This window comes from Amaranthus tricolor, chromosome 3 (genome assembly GCF_026212465.1).
Source record: "Amaranthus tricolor cultivar Red isolate AtriRed21 chromosome 3, ASM2621246v1, whole genome shotgun sequence".
NCBI lineage: Eukaryota > Viridiplantae > Streptophyta > Magnoliopsida > Caryophyllales > Amaranthaceae > Amaranthus > Amaranthus tricolor.
The window spans coordinates 28,298,597-28,320,178 of record NC_080049.1 but is presented as its reverse complement, the minus strand read 5'-3'; the positions used below and the strand labels follow the sequence as shown (position 1 = coordinate 28,320,178).

Here is a 21,582-nt window from a genome sequence, read left to right as displayed (position 1 = left end):
GGATCGAGCAAGTTAGTTTATTTTTTATAATTTTCCCTTTTTAATTTAGACTCTTTTTATGGGCCCATGTCACCATTTGATATATATTTTTTTCATTAATGCTTTGTTAAGATCGTTTTACGGTGATACGACCTATATTGGACTGACCTAAATTACAATTGTTGTTAGAAAAAGATAAAAAAATAAATAAATAAACACAATTTAGGAAATTAATGTAAATCAATTTTTGTTTTTTAAATGAGTCTTTTTTTATCCGTCTTATAGTAAGATGACCTCAATAAAGAATTAACTTTTTTAATTACCGTCTAGACTGAAGGAAGAAGAAGAGAAGAATTGAAACCATGTTTTTTTCTAAAAAGAATAATTGCTCTCTAACTTTGACAAAATTTGACTATCAATTGATTCGATATTGATATTGATATGCGTGATTAACAATATTAATAGTTAGTCTCTTGAGAGATTATCTCTTTGAGACACATATCTCAAGTCCAGCCCATTAAGATTAATTGTCTACTTACCGTATTCTTAATGTCTACTTATATTATCCTTAATGTTTACTTACCGTATCCTTAATGCCTAATTTTAATATTCTAAATGTCTACTTACATCATTTTTAATACCTACTTATAATATTTAAAAATATATATAATAGACCGAACTAATTAAAGGTAGACTCTAAAAAAAACCGTGCATTATAAGAATCCCAATTCTCATTCTTCGCCACCTTTTTCATTTTATCGCCACCCCTTCCTAATAAAATTACGAATTTGACCCTAAATTTTAAAAAATTACAACTTTGCCATTGAATTTAAAATTTCTTATTTATACTAATAATAATAATAATAATAATAATAATAATAATAATTATTATTATTATTATTATTATTATTATTATTATTAAAAATATTTAAAAAAATAAATTAAATATAATAATAATAAAAAAAATTTAATAATAACAATCACAATCACAATAATAATAATAATAATAATAATAATAATAATAATAATAATAGTAATAATAATAATAATAATAATAATAATAATAATAATAATAACAATAACAATAATAATAATAATAATAATAATAATAATATAAAAATAATAAAAAAAGTTTTAAAAAAATAATAATAATACCAGTCGCACAAAAAGTGCGACTGGTTTTAATTTTATTATTATTTTTTTTTTAAAATTTTTTTTTGAATTTCGTATTATACAATTTCTTTTGTTTAATTAATTTATTTTTTAAGTTATTGTTATTTAAATAATAATAATAATAATATATTTAAAAAAATAAATTAAATATAATAATTAAAATAAAAATAATAATTTAATAATAATAATAATAACAATGACAATATTAATAATATTAATAATAATAATAATAATAATAATAATAATAATAATAATAATAATAATAATAATGCAATATTAATGTAGGTGCAAACGAAGAAATGGCATTATGGTAAGTTGATAACGTCGACAGATAAATCACGGCAAAAACCCAGATGTCACGATTCTGTAGAAATTCGTACTACTACTATTACTCGCTCTAATCAAAGATCAAACCTTCCATTTTTGAGCATCAAAGATCTAACCAAAGTCAAAATCCCAGAAATTCCACGCTTTTTTTCATCAGATACCCATCAATTCAATTGAATAGAAGCAATTAAACTTTTTCTCCTCCACTTTCTTTCCCTTTGCACCGTCTTGACCCCGCCATTTTCTAACATTCTTTCTCTCTCTCCAGTCCCCCCTTTGAAGTATTCTTTAATTCTTGATCACAACCTTTATTTTGCTTATTCTTAGCTTCTACTATATATATTGTACTTTTATCCATTGCCCTTTTCATTTTTCTTTGTAATTGATTAATTTAGTTCGAGATGACTGGCGGTGGACCGTTGCCCGGCCGCCGCAAACCCAAAATCCTCATCTGTGATGCTGTTGCTGGTGCTTCTGCAGGTTCTTTTTATTGGGTTTTTAATTTATTGGGGTTTTTGTTTTTCTTGATTGGCATTTTGAAATTAAAATTTAGATGTTGATATTGGGTAATTGTGAATTGTAGGTGCAATTGCTGCTACATTTGTGTGTCCATTAGATGTAATTAAGACAAGGTTACAAGTTCATGGCCTTCCTGTTACTTCTACTTCTACTTTTAAAGGTATTGGCTGGCTTATTTGACCTTACTCTTGTTAATGTTATTGTTGAAATAGAACAAAAGAATTGATGTTTTACCCAAGTTCGCAATTTTTTTCATGGGTTTATGGTGGATGTGATGGATGACTTTGGTTAAATACTTAATGTGATTTGTTTACATTTCAAAGTTGAATTTTTGCTCTCTGTTCTGATTTTTGGTATATGGGAGGGAAGCTTTAATAAGATTGTGGTACATCATGTATTGTTTATGAATCCTGTTTAAATAGTTAACAGTAGGAGTGATCAATACTCAATAATTGTTGTTGTTTGTTGAATCACGACGGCTAATTGCTTTTGGCCATATGAATGTTGTACCTTTTAGCAAGAAGAGAGTAATGATGCTTTGTTATATTCAAATGTGTAGATTTATGAATGGCATTGGTCTAGAAGATTAATGTAAGTGATGAACATTTTATTCAAGAAGTACTAGGAATGACCAAATGATATGGTGTTAGAAGGCATTTTGATACATTTGGATCTACTATCGATCTGAGTCACTCCTTATAGCATAGTCGTATAGGTACATCAAAGCAAACATGGCCTTTGTTGATAACAAGTGGGATGCTCAAGTATATATCGCAAGTTTTGTTCTTTCTTCTATATTTCAATAGGATTCATGATAGGGAAGGGTGGTTGCATTTTTCTAGAAAGTAGAGGAGCTTTGTTCTAGGCGAGGTTTAGCGAACACCCAGATTTGATTAGGGTATTCTTCCACAACATTAATTTCAAAGCCTTAATCCCAAAAGATTAGGGTTGCCTACATGAATCAATATATCAGTTTCATTAGTTGTCCACATTGATTTTTACCACCGAAACGTAATTCTATTGGTCACATCTTGTTGGATGTACTTACTACTTTGAAATATGGGATGTCCCCGCTACTCTGAAATACGGACCCAAGTTATTTGAAGCATCGACTTGAAGCGATTCCTTTCTCTTATAGCTTTTTAATGCCCTTTGCCCTTTTCTTCTTGGTAGTTGACGCACTAGTCTTATTCCGACTTAATAGACTCTTATTCTTATCTCCATGGTTCTAACTTAGCATTACGCCCTATATGGTCTCATCTACAAAATAATGTCATCAGCAAACAACATGCACCATGGCCTGTCTACTTGTATCGATCGAGTTCGTCTAGGACTGTTGAGAAAAGAAAGGGGCTTAGGCTGTTCTTCCAATTTTTTTATTTGATACTTTCACCTTGCAAATCCTTTTATTGGTTGTTCTATTGACCCTCTTGCAAATCCTTTTATTGGTTGTTCTATTGACCCTCTTATTTTTAGCTTCCGTACCTAAATTTTATATGGAAATTAAGGTGCCTCTTATGGTGAGAATTTTTTTTGTTGATATTCATTGGGTAGGAGTAACACTAATGATGTCCCCCAAAGACCAAAAGTATAGGTCATGTTTGGGTATTTGATGATTTTGGTGTGGTTTCTTGATAGTGGTGAGTGTCTGTATATTTTAACTCATAGTATAGGGGTAAGTTGCAGAAGGTTGGTTAAGGGGTCTTAGATGTGTTGTAGAAGGTTGTATAAAGGTCTTTGGAAATATCCATTGCATGTGTTGCATTGGTTGTAGATTCGCGTTGTGGGGTATATTGAGGAAAAAAAGTACTTGTGGTTCAATAGCAATCATGGGTTGTAAGGGGTTTTCTGTATTTTTTTCAGGATTCCTTGACTTGTTATTGCAGTCGAATAATCGAATTAGTTAACAGGAGTACTCTATAATTGTTTGGCAGACACCTTGTCTTCCATTTGTGTACAACTTAAGCTATTATAAACAATCACTTTTTGTTCTCCTGTTTTCTAAATGCAAGTTTTATTGAATTCTATAGAAATATGCCTCTTTCATGAATTGTGAGTTGTGAACATAATCTGTTTATGTTCATGGTGGAGAAAATAACTCTCTATTTTCAATATTTATGTTAGTGTTGCAAGAACAATTGGATTCAATTTAAACATGATCCTAAAGACTATACATTGTTGACACCCAAATAAAGATTTATGAAGCTTGAGATCATCTGAAACGCCTTATTAAACACGAGCATCGTTAAAAAATGTTATTTTTTCTAGGAATTAGAGTGAAAATTTCCCTACACCTTAAGCTGTCAAAATGTTATCTTAGTATTTAATATAATGCTTTATTTGAATTATTGTTCCTTTCCATTTCTGAATCATTTTTTAAAAATAATTTTACTTAATGTGTAAAGCAGGTAATGTAATCATTACAAGTTTTCAAGACATTATTAAAAAGGAGGGGATTCGTGGGATGTATCGTGGACTCTCTCCAACAATTTTGGCTTTACTTCCAACTTGGGCGGTAAGCTTTTGTTCAATAGAGTTAAATGAAACAGTTAAAAGCATTTGATATGCTATGTGGTGTGTTGTTAGTATGATCCTTATTTACTCCCTAGACTCACCTTTTGGGTTGTGAAAGCAGCTAAACAAAGGTTCTTGTAAAACAATTTTGATTATTTGGAAATTATTTTGTTTACATCAATTGATTTATCATGTGATCCAACCATGTTAAACATAACATACTCTAATTACCTATGTTTCTTTTTTCATTTAATTTTCTATGCATTTTTTAGTTCACATTTCAGCGTGCTTTTTACCCCTACAACTAGGTATTAGATAGCAAAAATGGTAATTGAACGTTAGTGTAATTTTGATAAGAAAATCTCTTGACAAGTTTAATGGTCATGCTTATTCTATTTCAATCATGTTATTTTCTTCACAAAATTCATTCCGATGCATTACGACTTGAAGAGGTGGTAATGTGATATTGTGAAAAAAAAACTTTAAACTTTTTCATGATTAAAGGAATGACTTGGTGTATGTCATGCAAACTTACACTACAAATAATTCTCATTACCATCATTTAGTACCAAAAACCAACCAAATGGGCCATTATATTATTTATTCCTTCTCATTGTGATGCATCTTTGACCTTGGCATTTTGAAGTAAGTTCTACTTCTAGGTTGCATTGTAGGATGATGCAGTAGTGAGCTATTGCTTGGATCGTGCAACTTACAAAATCAGAGTTGCTTGGAATTGGCCTTCTTTGTCCGGAATTTCGCAGATAATTGAAGGATACCTACTTTGTTTAACATGTATTAAGCTATCTGATTTTTTGAGCAAATAAAGTTCAAGTTTAAGGTACCTCAAAGTAGCAAATCATAGCATAAAAAATGTCTTGAGTAACAATTATGTGTATATATTTTGACAAAACCTTGCATGTGGCATTTTTTCCGGTCTAAAAATCCTGCATAGTTTACAGGGTTACATGCTCTTAACCAAGATACGAGCAGTTCAAGGTTGTAAGTCCTACTTTCTGCCTTTCAGGAAACGAAGGGCTACTTTTAGTTTTCTGAAGGACAATGTTTATAAATGATGTAGATTGTTTTTTTTGCTCCCTTGTAGATAACCAAGGAAATATTTTCATTCAACTTTCTTCCTTTTAAGTTTTAGTTAAGAATATCCTTGCATGTTTTTATCGGACATGCCCAAAGAACACCAAGAAAACTTGTGATGAGAAGTAATTGGCCAATGGAGACGATTAAAGGAATTGGTAGAAACTGAATATATGTTATATGAACATCATTTTGAGCAAAAAACACTCTTTGCAATATTGACTTTTATTGTATGTGCCTATTTTACATCTTGTGCCCATTTTGAGCAAAAAGCCACCTAGAAAGAGTAGTCTATTATTGCAGTGGCCATTACCTTGTTTGTTTGCCAAAAATGGTAACGATTGGATAGTCGAATTTCGTCCTTGACATGAAGTTCTGCATCTAATATCAAAAAAAAAAAGTCTAGATGTATCAATTTCTTTAGTTGACACTTGTATATTTTCCATGTTTTGTCCCCCCAACTCTATTCTTAGCTTTAAGTGGAAATACGGGTTTCAATTTACAATCTTATACACGCTTTAAATCTCTTTAATTGACGGATGTGCTCATTTCTTACATAGGTATACTTCCCGGTTTATGAACATCTCAAAGGTTTACTGAAAAAGGATGGTTGGTTTTTTTTAACATCTTCTATACAATTTATTATTATGTAGTGTACTGATTTTTCAAGGTTTTGGTTCCATACTTCCATTAAATCGAACAACTCTACTTTCATCTATGTAGAGCATGGTGCCGATCAACTTACAATTGGTAAAAATATGATTGCTGCTGCTGGTGCTGGGGCTGCTACAGCTGTCACAACTAATCCCTTGTGGGTTGTGAAGACACGACTCCAAGTAAGTTGGATATTGGGTGACTACTCCAGGGCATCTTTGCAACATTACCTTTTTCTTTCCAAACTCTACAAACTAGTAGTAATAAATCTTGTAACATCTTGAAGACATTATAAAACAAGAAACCAACAGGAGCGTTCTCATAATTTGTGTGGTATTTTTCTCCGGCCTAATATTGCAACCATTTGAAGATAGTAATCATACTTGCATTAATTGTATTATAAATATACTTCTGGATTGTTGATGTGTGAAAGATTGATCATTATAAGTGGTTTTGTCCTTGTTCTTTAGATGCAGCAATACACACACACAAACATTACTACAGTCCATCATCCCTAAGCCATTAATGGCTTCCACAAAGGTTGGGCATGGGAGTATTGGGTGTACGCAACCTTACCCTTGTAAAAGCGAGAAATTGTTTCTGATTGACTTCAAATATTTTTCATGCATTAATAAGAAGTGCACATAATTTAATAAGTCAATTTACTATTGTCTATTATACTCTTAATCCAAAGATATATAATTCTTTGGCAATAAGTTATGCGACGTACTTGCTCTGTTCAAGTAGATGAGGAGGGTTTTGTTAGTATGTCAATAGGTACAAAAATTGTTTGCTACTTGGTTCGACTTATATTGCAAGTATGATCATTTTTTTTTTTTTTGAGGAATATGATCAAGTTTTAGTACAACTTCAATTAGAGGACTTTATAGAAAGGTTTTTGATGACACACTCAACCTTGATGGGACCTACTTTGATCATTAAGCTTCCTTCTTTTCAGACACAGGGAATGAGAACAGATGTAATTCCATATACAAGTATACTTTCCGCCTTGAGAAGGATAACATGTGAAGAAGGAATTTCGGGTTTGTACAGGTATAATTCATCGATACTAGAAGAAACGATTTAATATTTCATTTGTCATGTCTCGTTCAAATAAATTTGTCATATTCCTTGAGAAAATTGCTCAGCACGTTATGGGGGATACTTTCTTACGCTTTTCAGTATCTTGCTTTTAAAAATTTTCACACAAGTAATTTGTTATCATCTCTTCTTCTAAATGATGTTATGTTTTCAAAAATACACATTAACTTCTACCTACAATATTTTTTTATCCATGGATACACTATGAAGTTGCCAAATCCTCATATGAGGATTTTGAAATTTGAATTATTGAACTAGAGATGTTCATAATTTTTTTTACGTACTCCCATCTGTCCCATTGAGTTTGTTACATGTCCCCAAAAGCTGTCACGTGGGAAAATGAAATGTCCCGAACTTATGGGATGGAGGGAGTATTCAGAATAGAAAAAATATCTACTGTTTGTTGGCTTTGGACCATATGTGACTGAATTAGCAAGGCTACTTAATCATCTCTAATTTGTTTTGAATAAGCACAAATTGAATTTTGACGGAGTTAAGAAAATGGGTTCTTTTCTATCACAAGGGTTAGGTTACTTAGGTATTAGCTGTATATGAGTAATCTGGAAAAACGTTGAATTGTGTTGATGCTTTGAACATACGAGTAATTTGAGGATTTGGAAGTAAAATCACTGATATTGTAGCTGAGATAGATCATATAAAAGTCTTCTTTGCACTTCTCATTATTTGTAAAGGACTCAAGATGTCAAATTTATGTTAAAATCTCAAATGAGCGTATTCCTTGAGCGTTGTGCTGTTAGCTATATATATGAGATGTTGTATTGGTTGATATTAGTGAATACCAATTAATATTTCATCTTTAGGTTTGTGTGGGAATTTGTATTGGGAAGGTAGTTAATTTGATACGGTTTATATCAAATCCTTCATGCTAGAGTCTAGATATTCAAAATAAACGGACAATTTGGTGGATGTTTACTGATTTGTTGGTTTGAACAGTGGGCTTTTGCCTTCGTTGGCAGGAATAAGTCATGTTGCCATCCAGTTCCCTGCATATGAAAGAATAAAGCTCTATTTGGCGAGAAGGGGTAATACTAATCAGCATTCTTCTCGATCCTTTTTCCTTTCTTTCTATTTGCTGCGCTGCTAAGCTTGGTACTGTTTGACAGAAAATACAACAGTCGACAAGCTAAGTCCCGGAAGTCTAACAATAGCTTCTTCAATGTCTAAAATTGTAGCATCAATATTGACTTATCCCCATGAGGTTTGTCTCTAATGGCAATGCAGATAATGCCGATTATGTACTATAACTGCTTAAAAAAATTAACTTTTGCCTTAAATGTTTTCGCTTTTTTAGGTTGTGCGTTCTCGGCTTCAAGAGCAAGGACAAGCTCGTAATAACAAAGTTCGTTACTCGGGGGTTGTTGATTGTGTAAGGAAGGTTTTTCAAGTGGAAGGCCTTTCTGGATTTTATCGTGGATGTGCAACTAATCTATTGAGAACAGTCCCAAATTCTGTCATAACATTTACTAGTTATGAAATGATACTAAGGTTTTTGAAGCGGGTAGCAACTCCTGCAATGAATACACCATTTACCCCGTCTAGTATCGATGGTCATAAGCATAGCAAGCCCAACTGTAATACGCAGAGTAAAGAAGAAGATGGCTTGGGTTGTGAACACATAGAAGACCAGCCTAGTCGAGCACCCTCAATCCCCGTGAATAAAGACCAATTGACCGCTAGATAATGAAATATGCTATTCTAATGTAGGTAAATCGAAATTGTATTTGCGGTACTTGCAAAGGAAGAAACTAGTGAAATTCATTTTGATGAGAACATTTACAAACCCTTAAGTTTCATTTTGGTAAATGTTCTGGCTGGGAAAGCCTGATTGATTCAATTGTTGCACTGATTCTAACTTCTGTATAGATGACAAGTAATGTAACAATTTTTGCACTATATTTTCCCATTTTCTGGTCTTCCATGAATTTCAAAACACCTACAAATGAGTTGAATTGTAGAAACAATACCGGCAAATCCCAAGAAGATAAGTCGATAAACAGTTGAAACGAATGTGGCTTTGGATGGCCTTCATCCTCATTCATAGTATAAAGATACACTAAATTAAGGAACTTACATATGGTTTACATTACCTTTAATATAGTTTAATCACTTGCTTTTAAACTCAAAAAAAAAAAAAAAAGAAAAAGTACATAGATAAATAAATCTCACAATTTATTGTGCATTTTGCTCTGTTATCGGTGCATCAAATAACGGTGATCCTTCGGGTATAACATCAAGCAATGGCCGCCATGGCCGTTTGAGAAACCGAAGTCGGAAACCTGCCGAAGGAATTGCTGGTTTACTAATTTTCCGTTTTATCTTTTTGGTGCCATGACCACCGCCGCTTACCAGCGGTGGCTGAATATTGGCTTCAAGAATCTGATGATCATTTACCAAATTAGTATCAAATACTAGGTTTGTAGATGACATCAATTCCTTCAATGTGTTTCTTCTGATTGAGGCCTGCCTTAACAGAACATTTGGTTTCCGGTTGTTGTCAGTCGCACTGACGAGAAGCATCCCCAAAGTCATCCTTTGACGCCTATGATGGTGCAGTAATGGCGTCCGAGTTGGACTATTGCTGATTCCACATTTTCTGATCATCGCCATTGTTGATTTGCTCTCTTTTCCTCACACAAAATACTCGTCTCTCTAATGTGTTGTACTGTGATTTGTGAAGTAATGGAGCTCAAATCGGTGATATAAATGGTGATGAGCGATGGATGAATGAGAATAACGACATTTTCTGAGAAAATTCAAATTCGAAAATGGTAAGAATGATTGTAATAATGTGTCATGAGAGTGAGGGAAGATGGTGATTATGTCTTCGAGTAATGAATTTGATGTCTCCAATTACAAGTACCAAAGTTTATCTCATTCTTAAAACCTAATGCACGCTTAATCATGTTCACCTTTTATGTTCTTCCTTTTTTTACTTCTTTTCTCAAAGTTCATCCCATTAATCAAAATCGATTTTGATCCAATCTCATTCCAATAGTTTGAGAACTTAAATTAATCCGAATTGGAATATTATACCTAAAATTCGCGGATATCTAGTCATTTTGAATTTATCTAGACCTATTAAATAGTCTATAAGTACCAACTGAGTCATAATTATATCAATATTTAATTTCTTTTTCACCATAAAATAGCTATTAAATAGAAAAATACTATCAATTTCTCCTTACAATTTAAAATTGGAAATATTTTCCTAAATAATTCCATGAGCTGTAAGTAATCTATACTATTGATTATTGCTAAATATTTCGTATATTTTTTGCTAACAGTACCCCTTGTTATATTTTAACCGCTTACATTAAGTTCCTACTAGCCGTTATATTCATTTCTTCTTCCTCTTTATGCTTCTTTGTTGGTTTACCCATACTACTCTTTCGTGATAGGTATCTAAAGTAGTCGGTGAAAATTGTAACAACCCGACTTCTGTTGACTGAGTAAACAGGGTCATTACGGGGTTTATTTCCCAAGAAACTTAAATCACACTTCTAAAACTTGAGCAAAGGGGTCACCAGCTCTTTAACGTAACTAACTCAGTTAATTCTCAAACCAAGCATCTAACTAAAACACAAGGTAATCATACAACTCACTTCGAGTCCAATATAACCAACACAACCAAGACTAATATACATTTATCAAAATCCTAATACAAAACTATAAATTCTCACGTGCTCAGCTCAATATAACATCCTTGGAACACAAATTAGCTCCGCTAACCCATCGTTTCCGACCGGATCCGATCTGTAAGCAACTAAAAGATGGAAACAACAAGGGATCAGATTAAACTGAATGAGAAACAATCAAAAGCAATAAAACACAGTAATTCAAAACAAAGGTTTAAAAGCAACATCGGTTTCCTAGATCTTTGTGCGCACAGGGAGTCTAGTTGAGAGGAACATCCATAGCTCTGAGGCTATGTTACTCTCGAGTGAGGCTATTCAATATTTGAATGACAATTCACCTCAAAACAGGGGAATAGGAGACAATGTCCCACCACTCCGTCAATGACCAGCTCGTAAGCCCGATCCATTGTCCATATCAATATCACATAATCATTCATAAACAAATTTATCTCAACAATATAAATTTCACAAACTTTAATAAAACATTTTCAAAAAATGTAGTCTGGCCAAACCCCTTTTTAAGGGACTCCTGCTAATCACCAAAGATGCTTCAAGGAGCTAAGTCCGTTTTTTCGCGATCACAAAAAAGATTCCTCGATGACGTCGTCTCCTGGAGCATAACAAACATAACATCACAACAAAGCGTTCGATACTACGATCTAGGTTTATTTAACTCATTTCATCTCCTCCTAGCCATCGCATCTTAAATAAGACTTTATTCTTAATACTCCAACAACTCATGCCATGAGATCATTTCTAAGCAATTAAAAGAATCTAAGGTTGTTTATATTCTAGTAGAGGATTCTCAATAGTCATTATCTTCTTTATACATCTAACTAACAAATATAACCATTTTAGTCCATCAAAATATTCAAAAAACTACTACACATTTAAGATCACAAAACTACTCAAATTTGATTGTTAGAATTAGCTTTACTACAATTACAATTCCACAATTAGGTTCATATCACCACTTTGACCCATATTTATTAATAACACATTCAAATCCCAATTCAAAAATATCAATTATTCAACATCTTACCAAAACAAATATTCCACAATAAGATCCATAATCTCAAAATCCACCAATATTAAACATCAAAAATTCCATCTACTCTAATATGAACAAGCATACCTACATTAATTCTTGAGATCACATCACTTTCATGAGACTACAAGATTTGAGGTCAAATAACAATAATTTACATAATGAAATATAAGATCAAAAGAATCTTTTTTTTTTTTTTAATAACAAGTGCATCTAAAAAAACAGAAGAAATGAACCAAAAAAAACAAAAACATAATAAGGTAAAAAAAAGAGTGGACCTTCTTGGCTTATGGCAGAATTTCAGAGGCAAATAAAGGAAGTGTTGACGGTGTGACCAAGATCAACCATTATTGAATTGTTGTTGGCTATCCTTAATTGCGAAGGAATTTCAGAGATCATGGACTTGCGATTTCCGAAACTCAAGAGAAGAAGGAGTTGTGGCTTGCTATTTTCGAACAAAAAAAAAATCAGGGGAAGAAGACTTGAAGATTGAGAAGGTGAGAACGTTTTCGAATGGATGGTGTATGTGGGCTCTTGGCGTTCGATTTTCAAGGTTTGGGAAAGGGTTATGGTATTTGAATCAAAATAAAAGAAACGGAAAGGATGGAAGAATTAACTTGAGAATAAATTTATATCATGTATATTTAAGTTAAGGTCATACTCGTACTAATAATTCTCTTAAATTCACTCGTCTTAACTTATTAATTTCTCAAATGTTACATTCTACCCAACTTGAAATAAACTTCGTCCTCGAAGTTGAACTAAGTCTCAAGCATATAGTCAAATATCCAGCTAACATACACATCATAAAACTATGTTACCCAATTTCTCTTACTTTGTGCCTTATAAGAATCTACATTCAGCGACTAACCATGTTAACCATCCAAACTTACTAATACTATTCTGAAATCTAATGATTCTACCCAACTTAGAATAAAGTTCGTCCTCGAACTTAACTCTCTAAGACTAAGGAGATGCAATAGTTATAAAACAATAAACATATAAATACCGGAGTAAACAACCAGGGATAATCGCGTCTCATGGCATCTTCTGCCTCCCACGTGGCTTCTTCGGTAACGTGATTAGACCATAGCACTTTCACAAGTGCTACACTACCTCGACGTGTATCACGCGTCTTCCTATCTAGAATTTGACGAGAGTCTCTTCATACTGCAAGGTGTCATCCAGGGTCAACTGTTCGAGCTGAAGAATGTGTCAGTCATCCCGGATGTATTGCCTCAGCTGGGATACGTGAAACACGTCATGCACTCGATCAATAGACGCAGGTAATGCAAGTCGATATGCTACCTCGCCTATATAATAGGTAACTTATTAATTTCTCAAATGTTACAAAAATGTAGCAAAAAGGCGTTGTTAGCAAAAACTATACAATAGTTGAATTATTTAGAAATAATCAATAATAAAATTATTTGCAACAAATGGAAAATAGGTGGAATTATTCTTGTCAATTTTCTCCTTGAAATTTTGTTTTTCTATTATATTTTTTTCATGTCATAAATATAGACTGTTGACTCAAATAATGTAACTTAACGAGAAAAAATAATATGTTACAAGTCGAAAATATTAATGTAGAACTAAAAGATTATCCAAATATAGGGAAAACGGGTTGGATGAATCTTTGCAACTTTTATTTCTTGGAAGGTGAAGATTTTGTGTCCTTACTTTGTAGTGGAAACATTTTCTGGGGTTCGCTTAATGTATAGCAACGGGCTGGTTTATCACTATCACTATACCAAACACATCATATGAATTTCTGTTACCCGTTTTTCGTTCGATAAATTATGCCAACCAAACGACTCCTAAAGCTCAGCAACTTGATCGTCTCTATACATCAAAACTTCCTAGCTATGTGCAACAAGGTTAAATATGGTTCATTTTACACGAACAAATACGTTTATACGTTAGAGACTCAAATAAAGGCGTCTCTTATCGTTTTGGATTGCGCAAAAAATGAAATTCGTGGAAGGATCATCTTATTTGCTGCTACTATGTGTAGTTGATCTACTATCCCATTTTTCCATGACGGAAATTGGAGATGGTGGATGAAGCGGAAGATTATTCAAAAGTTGTGCGTGATCGTCTTCTGTAGGAGAAGGTGGCGGAATACTATTTTGCGTTTTCATGTCTTCTCGGGTATTTTTACCCGTTTCTTCGATCTGCAATGCGTCATAATCATCGGTCTCAATCCTCTTGAGAGTTTTTAAAACAACATCCATAGACGGCCTGAATTCCTTGTCGTGTTGCAAGCATTGGAACGCAAGCTCGGCTACCAAAGTTGTCATTTTCCGAACTCTGAAATCTGACGCGAAACCTAGATTTGGGTCGACTAACTCATCAAATGCACACCGTTGGATCCTGTTCATCGCATAGTTCGACAAGTTGATCTCGTGTCGATGTCTATCCATGTCGATAGCAGGGAGAGACGAGATAAGTTCAATGAGAACAACACCGAAGCTATAAACATCACTCTTATCGGTTAGCTGATAACATTGGTGATATTCTGGGTCTACATACCCAGGAGTGCCCTGTGGGGCCGTTGAGACATGAGTCACAGCACTAGGAAAGTCTCTCGAAAGCCCGAAATCAGCTACTTTAACTCGGAAATTGCTGTCAAGCAGAATGTTATTCGTTTTGACATCCCGATGAATGGTATCAGAAGCGTGTAGGTACGACAGTGCACTGGCTGTTTCGATTGCAATTCTGAGACGAACAAGCCATGTAAGTAATCTCGATTTAGCCTTTTCACCGTATAAATGATCAGCGACTGTGCCATTATCCACATACTCATACACAAGCAGTAAATCTCTCGAGCGCTGGGAAGTGCAACCATAAAGAGAGACTAGGTTTTGGTGCCTTAAACGAGTAAGGATTTCGATTTCTTTCATGAACTGCTCCAAGCTTCGGTAGTTCTTTTCGTACAAGCGTTTTACTGCGACTTCTCTTCCGTCTTTTAGCTTTCCTACGGTTTAAAACTTTCGTATTAGCCTTTTTATTATCGAGTTGGGAGCTCGTTTTTTTAAAGAGATGCAACTTATGCTTACCGTAATAAACTGTTCCAAAGCCTCCATCACCGAGCTCTTTAGATTCACTAAAATTATCGGTAGCTTCTAAGAGTTCACTGTACGAGAAGAGCGACACGCCAAAATATAAGCTTCCCATTTCAGGATCCGATTCAATATGATCGGCAGAAGCACTCCGAGTCATAAACTTTGAGTTACCGAAAGTTAACTTCTTTCGTTTCCGAACAGCGAGGAAAGCTATAAGCACTAACACGAATGCTCCAAGTCCTGATAATCATTGACTTGATGTTTTAGTTAAGTAGGATCAAGCAGCAAACCAAAGTATACGAGACGAATTAGAAACACAATACTCACCTAATCCAAGAATTGTTCCCCATTTTTTCTTCTCTACAAAGGAAACCAATGAATAATCAGTACAAAATTTGCAGCTTAGCAATTCCATGAGTTCGAAAAAATGCAAAAAACCTAAAATGAATGAATGATATGGATGAAAAGATTTCTCGAACTAAAAAGAAAAGCAAAGGGTATCATCTCATACACAATATAGATTTTTTCCTATAATAATATACGCGAATATCTACGGGTGGAGGCATATGCATTTGATGCATGACTACAATTAGAAATAGTGGTGTTCATTGGGTCATCGGGTTGATTTCGGGTTATGTGTTTCGGGTCGTTTTAAAATCGGATTTGTGCCCATATTATTTTTTACATAATTGTAAATCATTTTTGAAGTCGGGTCAATTCGGGTCGACTACAAGGTCGGGTAAATTTTGGGTCATTGAGTCTGTTTTGAACACCTCTAATTAAAAACATGGCTTCAGGATATCCATAAAGGAAACTCAATGGTGTTTCATCTATCCGACTTATACGTAGTACCAAGTAAGTTACCGAAATAAAAGCAGAACTAATGGTTTCATCGATTCAATCCTGCAAAGAGTTTTCTACACAATGATGGTCGCATTGGTATATGACATGTATTTGAATTTCTTCATTAATAAACTGAAGTCTTGGAGGTTAAATATATTCAAGAGAATCGGGTATTACCTTAGTTAGAGAGCAAGTAGATTTTAGGTTCTTGTTCTTGAACATTGGAAGCGGTAAAACTAGAAACGATGGCAAAACTACCTTACATCATTATCTAAATGGTTACTCTTATTACGGAAAGGTTGAGATACTAGAAGAAAAGACATTGTAACATGATTCGCCAGTTAATTTGTTTTTCAGTTTCGCAATTCACTCAAAATGACCCTAAAATACCCAAAACCGACCATAATTCAATTTTTTGATTCGTGATTCGTAAGGAGATTAGTGAATCATATGACAGTGAGAAAAGAGATTAATAAGTAATCCGTGGCTCATTGTTTTACAGACTTAAAGCACTAAAAAAGGCAACATATAAACCAGAACAATATGATAATGTGAGAAGAAAGACATAGATAGAAGAAGAAACATATTAAGAGTCTCACTCGCGCAAGTACGAGCATAAACACCACGAGGGCAGAAACACTGCATTTCCGAACTCGTTTCATTTCTATACCCACATCGTCCTCCACTATTACTACACTCACTACAATTAGCCGCTTTCCATTTCAGCTGAAATCCCGATTTCAACACATCCACAATATCATCAAAAGCCCGACCTTCATATGGCACGGCAACAACCTTTTCACACTTGCCACTAAAAGTTCTCCAGTTCATCTGTTGAGCATATATAAGAAGTTCACTCTTAAATTTGTTACCATAAACACACGAAAACTCGTTATATTTCCTTATGCTCTTTCTAGCTTCCATATTGCAGTTATGCAACATGTATATCTCACTTTTATTACAAGAAAACTCGAATCTTTTGTCGTCTAGGGTGAAGTTATGAATTGGAGCATCACAATTGTAACTAAGATTCAGGAAGGCGTTGTTAATAACATTCATCGACTGATTTTGGTAAAGGATCTTAAGAATAGCGTATTCATCACCGGAGACATTGATGATTGTGTGATTTAGGCTATTACAAGTGACTTCGAAATCTCGAAGACCACAGAAGGATTTATGTTCTCCTCGAATGTAGAAAGGATACGTAATGGTATTGGTTCCGCACACTCTAGGCTCGCACTCTCGAAAATAATCATCAATGGCCAAAGAATGATGTATCAGAAAGAAGAGAATCGAAATCAGTAGGCTTAAGAGGTTATATATAGAACTCATTTTTGGAAAGTGTGGCAAGAAAATGAACTGATGAAACTAGATGAACTGTAAATTGTGATCAATTACATAAACTCCGACATAAATGGAAGTTTGATAAAACAGTTCTTTGACTTGGTATTTTACCTGCTCCGTTCCATATTTTCTGCAATTTACTATTCTATAGCTTGACCATAACTTTTTGAAAGGTATTGGTAGACCAATAAATTCCCCTTTTAGAAAAGATGTATAACATGAATTCTGTCACAGCTTTTTTTATATGTAAATTTAAGCAAATATCAGGCTACAATAACTCAACATCCCATCACCCAATGCAAATAAGCACTGCTATCTAAGGTGGGGTTTGGACGTCAAATGCATAGTGTAAAGATGCGGTAACGATCGCAATCGAGGTAACAGAAAGGTGATGTGGTAACAAGAGTAATGCAGTTCTCGTAGCGCCTAAATATCAGTTAAAACCGTAAGATATTCCTTGATAATGCCCGAAACATGTAATTACACCTATATAACGCGGTAAATATCATTTCGTTGTTTTTTAAAACCTATACAACGAGGCCGATACGATGCGATGCAGCCTTGTTTTTACACTATGGTCAGATGTACACAAACTTACTTTTAACAAAGAGATTAATTCTGATTGACCTTTGGTAACAAGTATCATATGTAACACCAGATAAATAAGAAGTGCATATAGTTCACTATAATCCGAAACAAAGAATTACAAATAATGGACCAACCAAAACAAGGGAACAAAGGCAAAGATTAGGCTGCTAAGTGTATTATCTCCTTGAATGTTCATATCTGAACGCGTACATCAAAACAAGAAGTCTAAGAAAGCCTATTAGAGGAGTTGAAATCTATCCCAATTGACAATAAACAATTAATCCATAAGATTAATCATCTGGTCAAAATCAGGTTACAAACTCTAAAGAATGACTGAAAAAATATCATTCACACAGAAAGTAAGACCCTTTGAACATCTAAGAATATTCTTCTTGGAAAAATAAAAAAAGAAAATGTATCTTTCAGGGTTTTGCAAAGTCTTCCATATTGAATAAAGTGAAAGATGTATAATCTATTTTTAGTCAATGAGGAGAGAGTAACAAACAGGAAGGAACAATAAATTTTAGAAATTGGATAGTATGATCTTCCAAATGATTACGACCTTCATATTGTGTGTATAAATACTAGCTATTATCAGGGCACAATATGATTATTAACTTAACACTCGAATTATAGTGAAAAAATGCAGTAACGAAACAATGATGTCGGTAGCTGAACTGCCGGAGTGATAAGGTTGTCATACCACTATATAACAACAGAAATTATAAGATATCTCTTGTATTAGGCTATAAATCATTTTTCATACCTTTATAGTATGAGTAATATTGGTTTAGTAAAGTTGAAAAAACTTATACAACACGACGACGTTTTGGCCCAATAGCTCCAATGCTTAATAAGTTTTCTAGGCCCACTTTATTTTATTTTTTTCAGAAATTTGAGACTTATACAGTAACTTGATAAACTACCCTTATTTTTGGGTTACGTGCATGCACTCAGAACTACCACTTTTATGTTCTGTTCCTTTTAATTTGCATCAATTTTTATTTTAAATTGTCCCACTCATTTTAAAGTATTTTCTATTAGAAAATGAACCCTACTGCTTTCTTTTGATATCATATCAATCACACATTTAAATTCTCTTTTATATTATCCACACGATTCATTCTCTCTTCGTTTAACATTATATTTTCACAATTTTTCATACTTTTTTTAAGAGTCATTCATTTTCTCCTTGATTCAATCTCACCGGGACAAAGAGAGTAAAGAAAATGGAGTTTGACGTAAGAGAAAGGATGAAAAGCTAATCTTTGCTTAAAAACAAATGCTGAAGATGTCAGCAACAAGAGAAAGTTGAGTAGAAGAAAATACAAAGAGGAAATAGAAAATGGGCAACTACTAAAAGGACTAACAGATCAAAGGTGCATAAAGAATTCGGTATTCATGGTTTCAACAATTTCACAACCTAAAACTTACTAAAAAAATATGTAAAGTCGATCAAAATGTGATATTAAAGGACAGACATTGAATAAATTGCATAAATAATATTTAAAAAGTTAAAAATAAAAATTAATACAAATTAATGCATAAATGAGGGTTACATGATCGGTGCAAACAACTAAAAATGAAAATTTATACAAATTAAAAGTGACAAAAACTAAAATAGAGCTCAGCAACTCCTCTCATCTTAATTTTTTTGTCCCTTTTTATGGAAATTATTATATTAATCTAGAAATCATAGAAAAATAAAAATATCCTTAAAACTATTCACCATTAATAAAGTCTATCATCCTTTAACTCCCCATTAATGTAAGAACTAAAGTCTGATTAGTGTGTAGATTACTCCATAAACATCTCCTCCAAATTCCAATATGAAATTAAGAGTACTTTCACAAAAGAGATAAACATGAATCATAGGTCAATCTAGATTTAATCAAAATCAAATAATAAACGGGTGTTTGCAAACAATTGATAGCTGATAGGTTTGACCAGCTAATTTAAACCCACCAGCTAATTTAAGCAGATCAATAACCTGTTTCAACGAACTAATTTACCAAACATTAGCATTAAATAGTTTGAACACACAATCCTCTCATCATCATCATCGCTCAAGGAAAAACTATGATCAAGATCAGGGAGCTGAAAAAGACGACAACTCATACCCATAACGATTGGTCAAAGAGTAACTCGGCTTAAGAAACACCCGCTCCTCTGTTCATATCAAATCAAAATAAACTAAAATAGGCTAATAAACTATTTTGACAATCACACATAAACAGATATAAAAACTTACTTCGTTCAGAGACGTCACACTTGAGAGCATGAGTTCTATCAGGGCAATAACAATTGAATTCAATAGCACTAGCATTAAATCCACACTGCCCACCAGTATTTGTACATGTCTTACAATCATAAGCATTCCAAATCAACAAAAACCCCATTTCCAATGTCTTCAAAACGCTCCCTTCAATCAGATTTTCATCACTATAAGGTACTCTAATCACTTTTCCTCTACAATTCCTCTTCAAATCCTCCATTTTTGAATCATTCTTATAAACCCCAATCCCTTTACATATTTTCCCCATATTTTTCCCCGAAACCCTAGTTTTACAATCCATATACACAAATAAATCACTCTGATTTCTTGCTAATTTCAACCTATTATTAGGCAAGGATAGATTGTTAATTTCACAATCGTTACCATTCAAAGAAGGATTAGTAACATGAAAAGTTTGATTTTCATACCAAATATTTTGAATCAGATGAAAAATCCCAGAAATGTTAATCATAGGATGTAAATCATCCTTGCAAAATACCTCAAAACCTTCTATACCACAATAGGGTTTTTCATTGAAATACATATTGAAAGGAAAGCTTATAGGTAAGGGCCCACATTTGTTCGTCTTGCAATCCCCATAATGATTTGTTCCTAAAGATAGAGTAAGATGTAATTGGATCAACATGATGAGATTGAATAAGATGAATTTGGTGAAGCACATTTTTTTCTTATTTGAGGAATATTATAACTTTATCACCATTTAAGTGGAGAAGATAAGAAACGGGAGAGACTAGTGCCTAGTGGAAGGTGAAAATATAATTTTTAAATGGCTAATGATTTGTATTTATGTATCAAGCAATGTAATATACTTTTCTCCCGGGATCGTTATGGGTCCAGGATCCTATTAAACCCGCTCCGGATCCGCCTCTTTTTTAAGGATTTGGGTCTTAATTTTTAAGACCCATCGAATCCGGATCGGATCTGGATCCAAAAAAATATTTGACGAGTCCGGATCCAGGTTCTAAGGTGAAGACCCGGACCCTAAACTTTTATATTTTATATTATGAATTTCTGATTTCTAAATTCTAATATTAATTTTTTTATTATTAATATATAATGTCTTGAATATTGATTGCCTAAGCCTTCTCATTAATCTCAATCCAGTAACTAGTAAGGCACTACCGCAGTATCAGTGTCCAGTAACCCTAACTTTTTCTTTCTCCTAAATATAAACTATGTATCTCATTTAGTCTTTTATATTTGATTTTTAATTATGTATTTAGACAAGTGTTTTTACATTTTAGTAATTATTTTGTATTTGAATTTTATGGACTCGAACAAGTGTTTGTAATACGATAATAAGTTGCTTACAAAAACACAAAAATACTCGCAAAATGTTCAATTTTGACAAATCAAAGAGGTTTTGTATAAGTCCCA

The 21,582-nt window shown here is 33.3% G+C and overlaps 3 protein-coding genes across 3 annotated transcripts; 1 reads left to right on the top strand and 2 right to left on the bottom strand.

Annotated features, from left to right (window-relative positions):
* The first annotated feature begins 1,473 nt into the window (after nt 1-1,473).
* LOC130809002 (nicotinamide adenine dinucleotide transporter 1, chloroplastic-like) lies at nt 1,474-9,286 on the top strand. The gene is made up of 9 exons (XM_057674600.1): nt 1,474-1,959; nt 2,063-2,158; nt 4,407-4,513; nt 6,168-6,216; nt 6,331-6,443; nt 7,220-7,314; nt 8,317-8,405; nt 8,487-8,581; nt 8,675-9,286. Exons 1-9 carry the CDS (start codon nt 1,881-1,883, stop codon nt 9,062-9,064), a joined length of 1,113 nt encoding a protein of 370 aa, XP_057530583.1. The 5' UTR covers nt 1,474-1,880; the 3' UTR covers nt 9,065-9,286.
* A 4,407-nt stretch (nt 9,287-13,693) lies between these two features.
* LOC130809001 (LEAF RUST 10 DISEASE-RESISTANCE LOCUS RECEPTOR-LIKE PROTEIN KINASE-like 1.1) lies at nt 13,694-20,965 on the bottom strand. Its single transcript, XM_057674599.1, has 4 exons — nt 20,161-20,965; nt 15,462-15,494; nt 15,129-15,374; nt 13,694-15,046 (listed from the first exon to the last, which is right to left on the bottom strand). Exons 1-4 carry the CDS (start codon nt 20,864-20,866, stop codon nt 14,061-14,063), a joined length of 1,971 nt encoding a protein of 656 aa, XP_057530582.1. The 5' UTR covers nt 20,867-20,965; the 3' UTR covers nt 13,694-14,060.
* On the bottom strand, nt 15,529-20,161 carry LOC130809003 (LEAF RUST 10 DISEASE-RESISTANCE LOCUS RECEPTOR-LIKE PROTEIN KINASE-like 1.2). Its single transcript, XM_057674601.1, has one exon. It carries the CDS (start codon nt 17,307-17,309, stop codon nt 16,482-16,484), a length of 828 nt encoding a protein of 275 aa, XP_057530584.1. The 5' UTR covers nt 17,310-20,161; the 3' UTR covers nt 15,529-16,481.
* Nucleotides 20,966-21,582: the final 617 nt, after the last annotated feature.

What these genes read in the sequence shown, in the direction of transcription:
- LOC130809002 (XM_057674600.1), top strand. Translation starts at nt 1,881, where the DNA reads ATGACTGGCGGTGGACCGTTGCCCGGCCGCCGCAAACCCAAAATCCTC. An exon ending in TTGTGAAGACACGACTCCAA is followed by an intron (nt 6,444 to 7,219) that starts GTAAGTTGGATA and finishes CCTTCTTTTCAG; the next exon opens with ACACAGGGAATGAGAACAGA. An exon ending in GGAATTTCGGGTTTGTACAG is followed by an intron (nt 7,315 to 8,316) that starts GTATAATTCATC and finishes TGGTTTGAACAG; the next exon opens with TGGGCTTTTGCCTTCGTTGG.
- LOC130809003 (XM_057674601.1), bottom strand. Translation starts at nt 17,309, where the DNA reads ATGAGTTCTATATATAACCTCTTAAGCCTACTGATTTCGATTCTCTTC.
- LOC130809001 (XM_057674599.1), bottom strand. Translation starts at nt 20,866, where the DNA reads ATGTGCTTCACCAAATTCATCTTATTCAATCTCATCATGTTGATCCAA. An exon ending in GTGTGACGTCTCTGAACGAA is followed by an intron (nt 15,495 to 20,160) that starts GTAAGTTTTTAT and finishes TTTCCTTTGTAG; the next exon opens with AGAAGAAAAAATGGGGAACA. An exon ending in CTTTGGAACAGTTTATTACG is followed by an intron (nt 15,047 to 15,128) that starts GTAAGCATAAGT and finishes TTTAAACCGTAG; the next exon opens with GAAAGCTAAAAGACGGAAGA.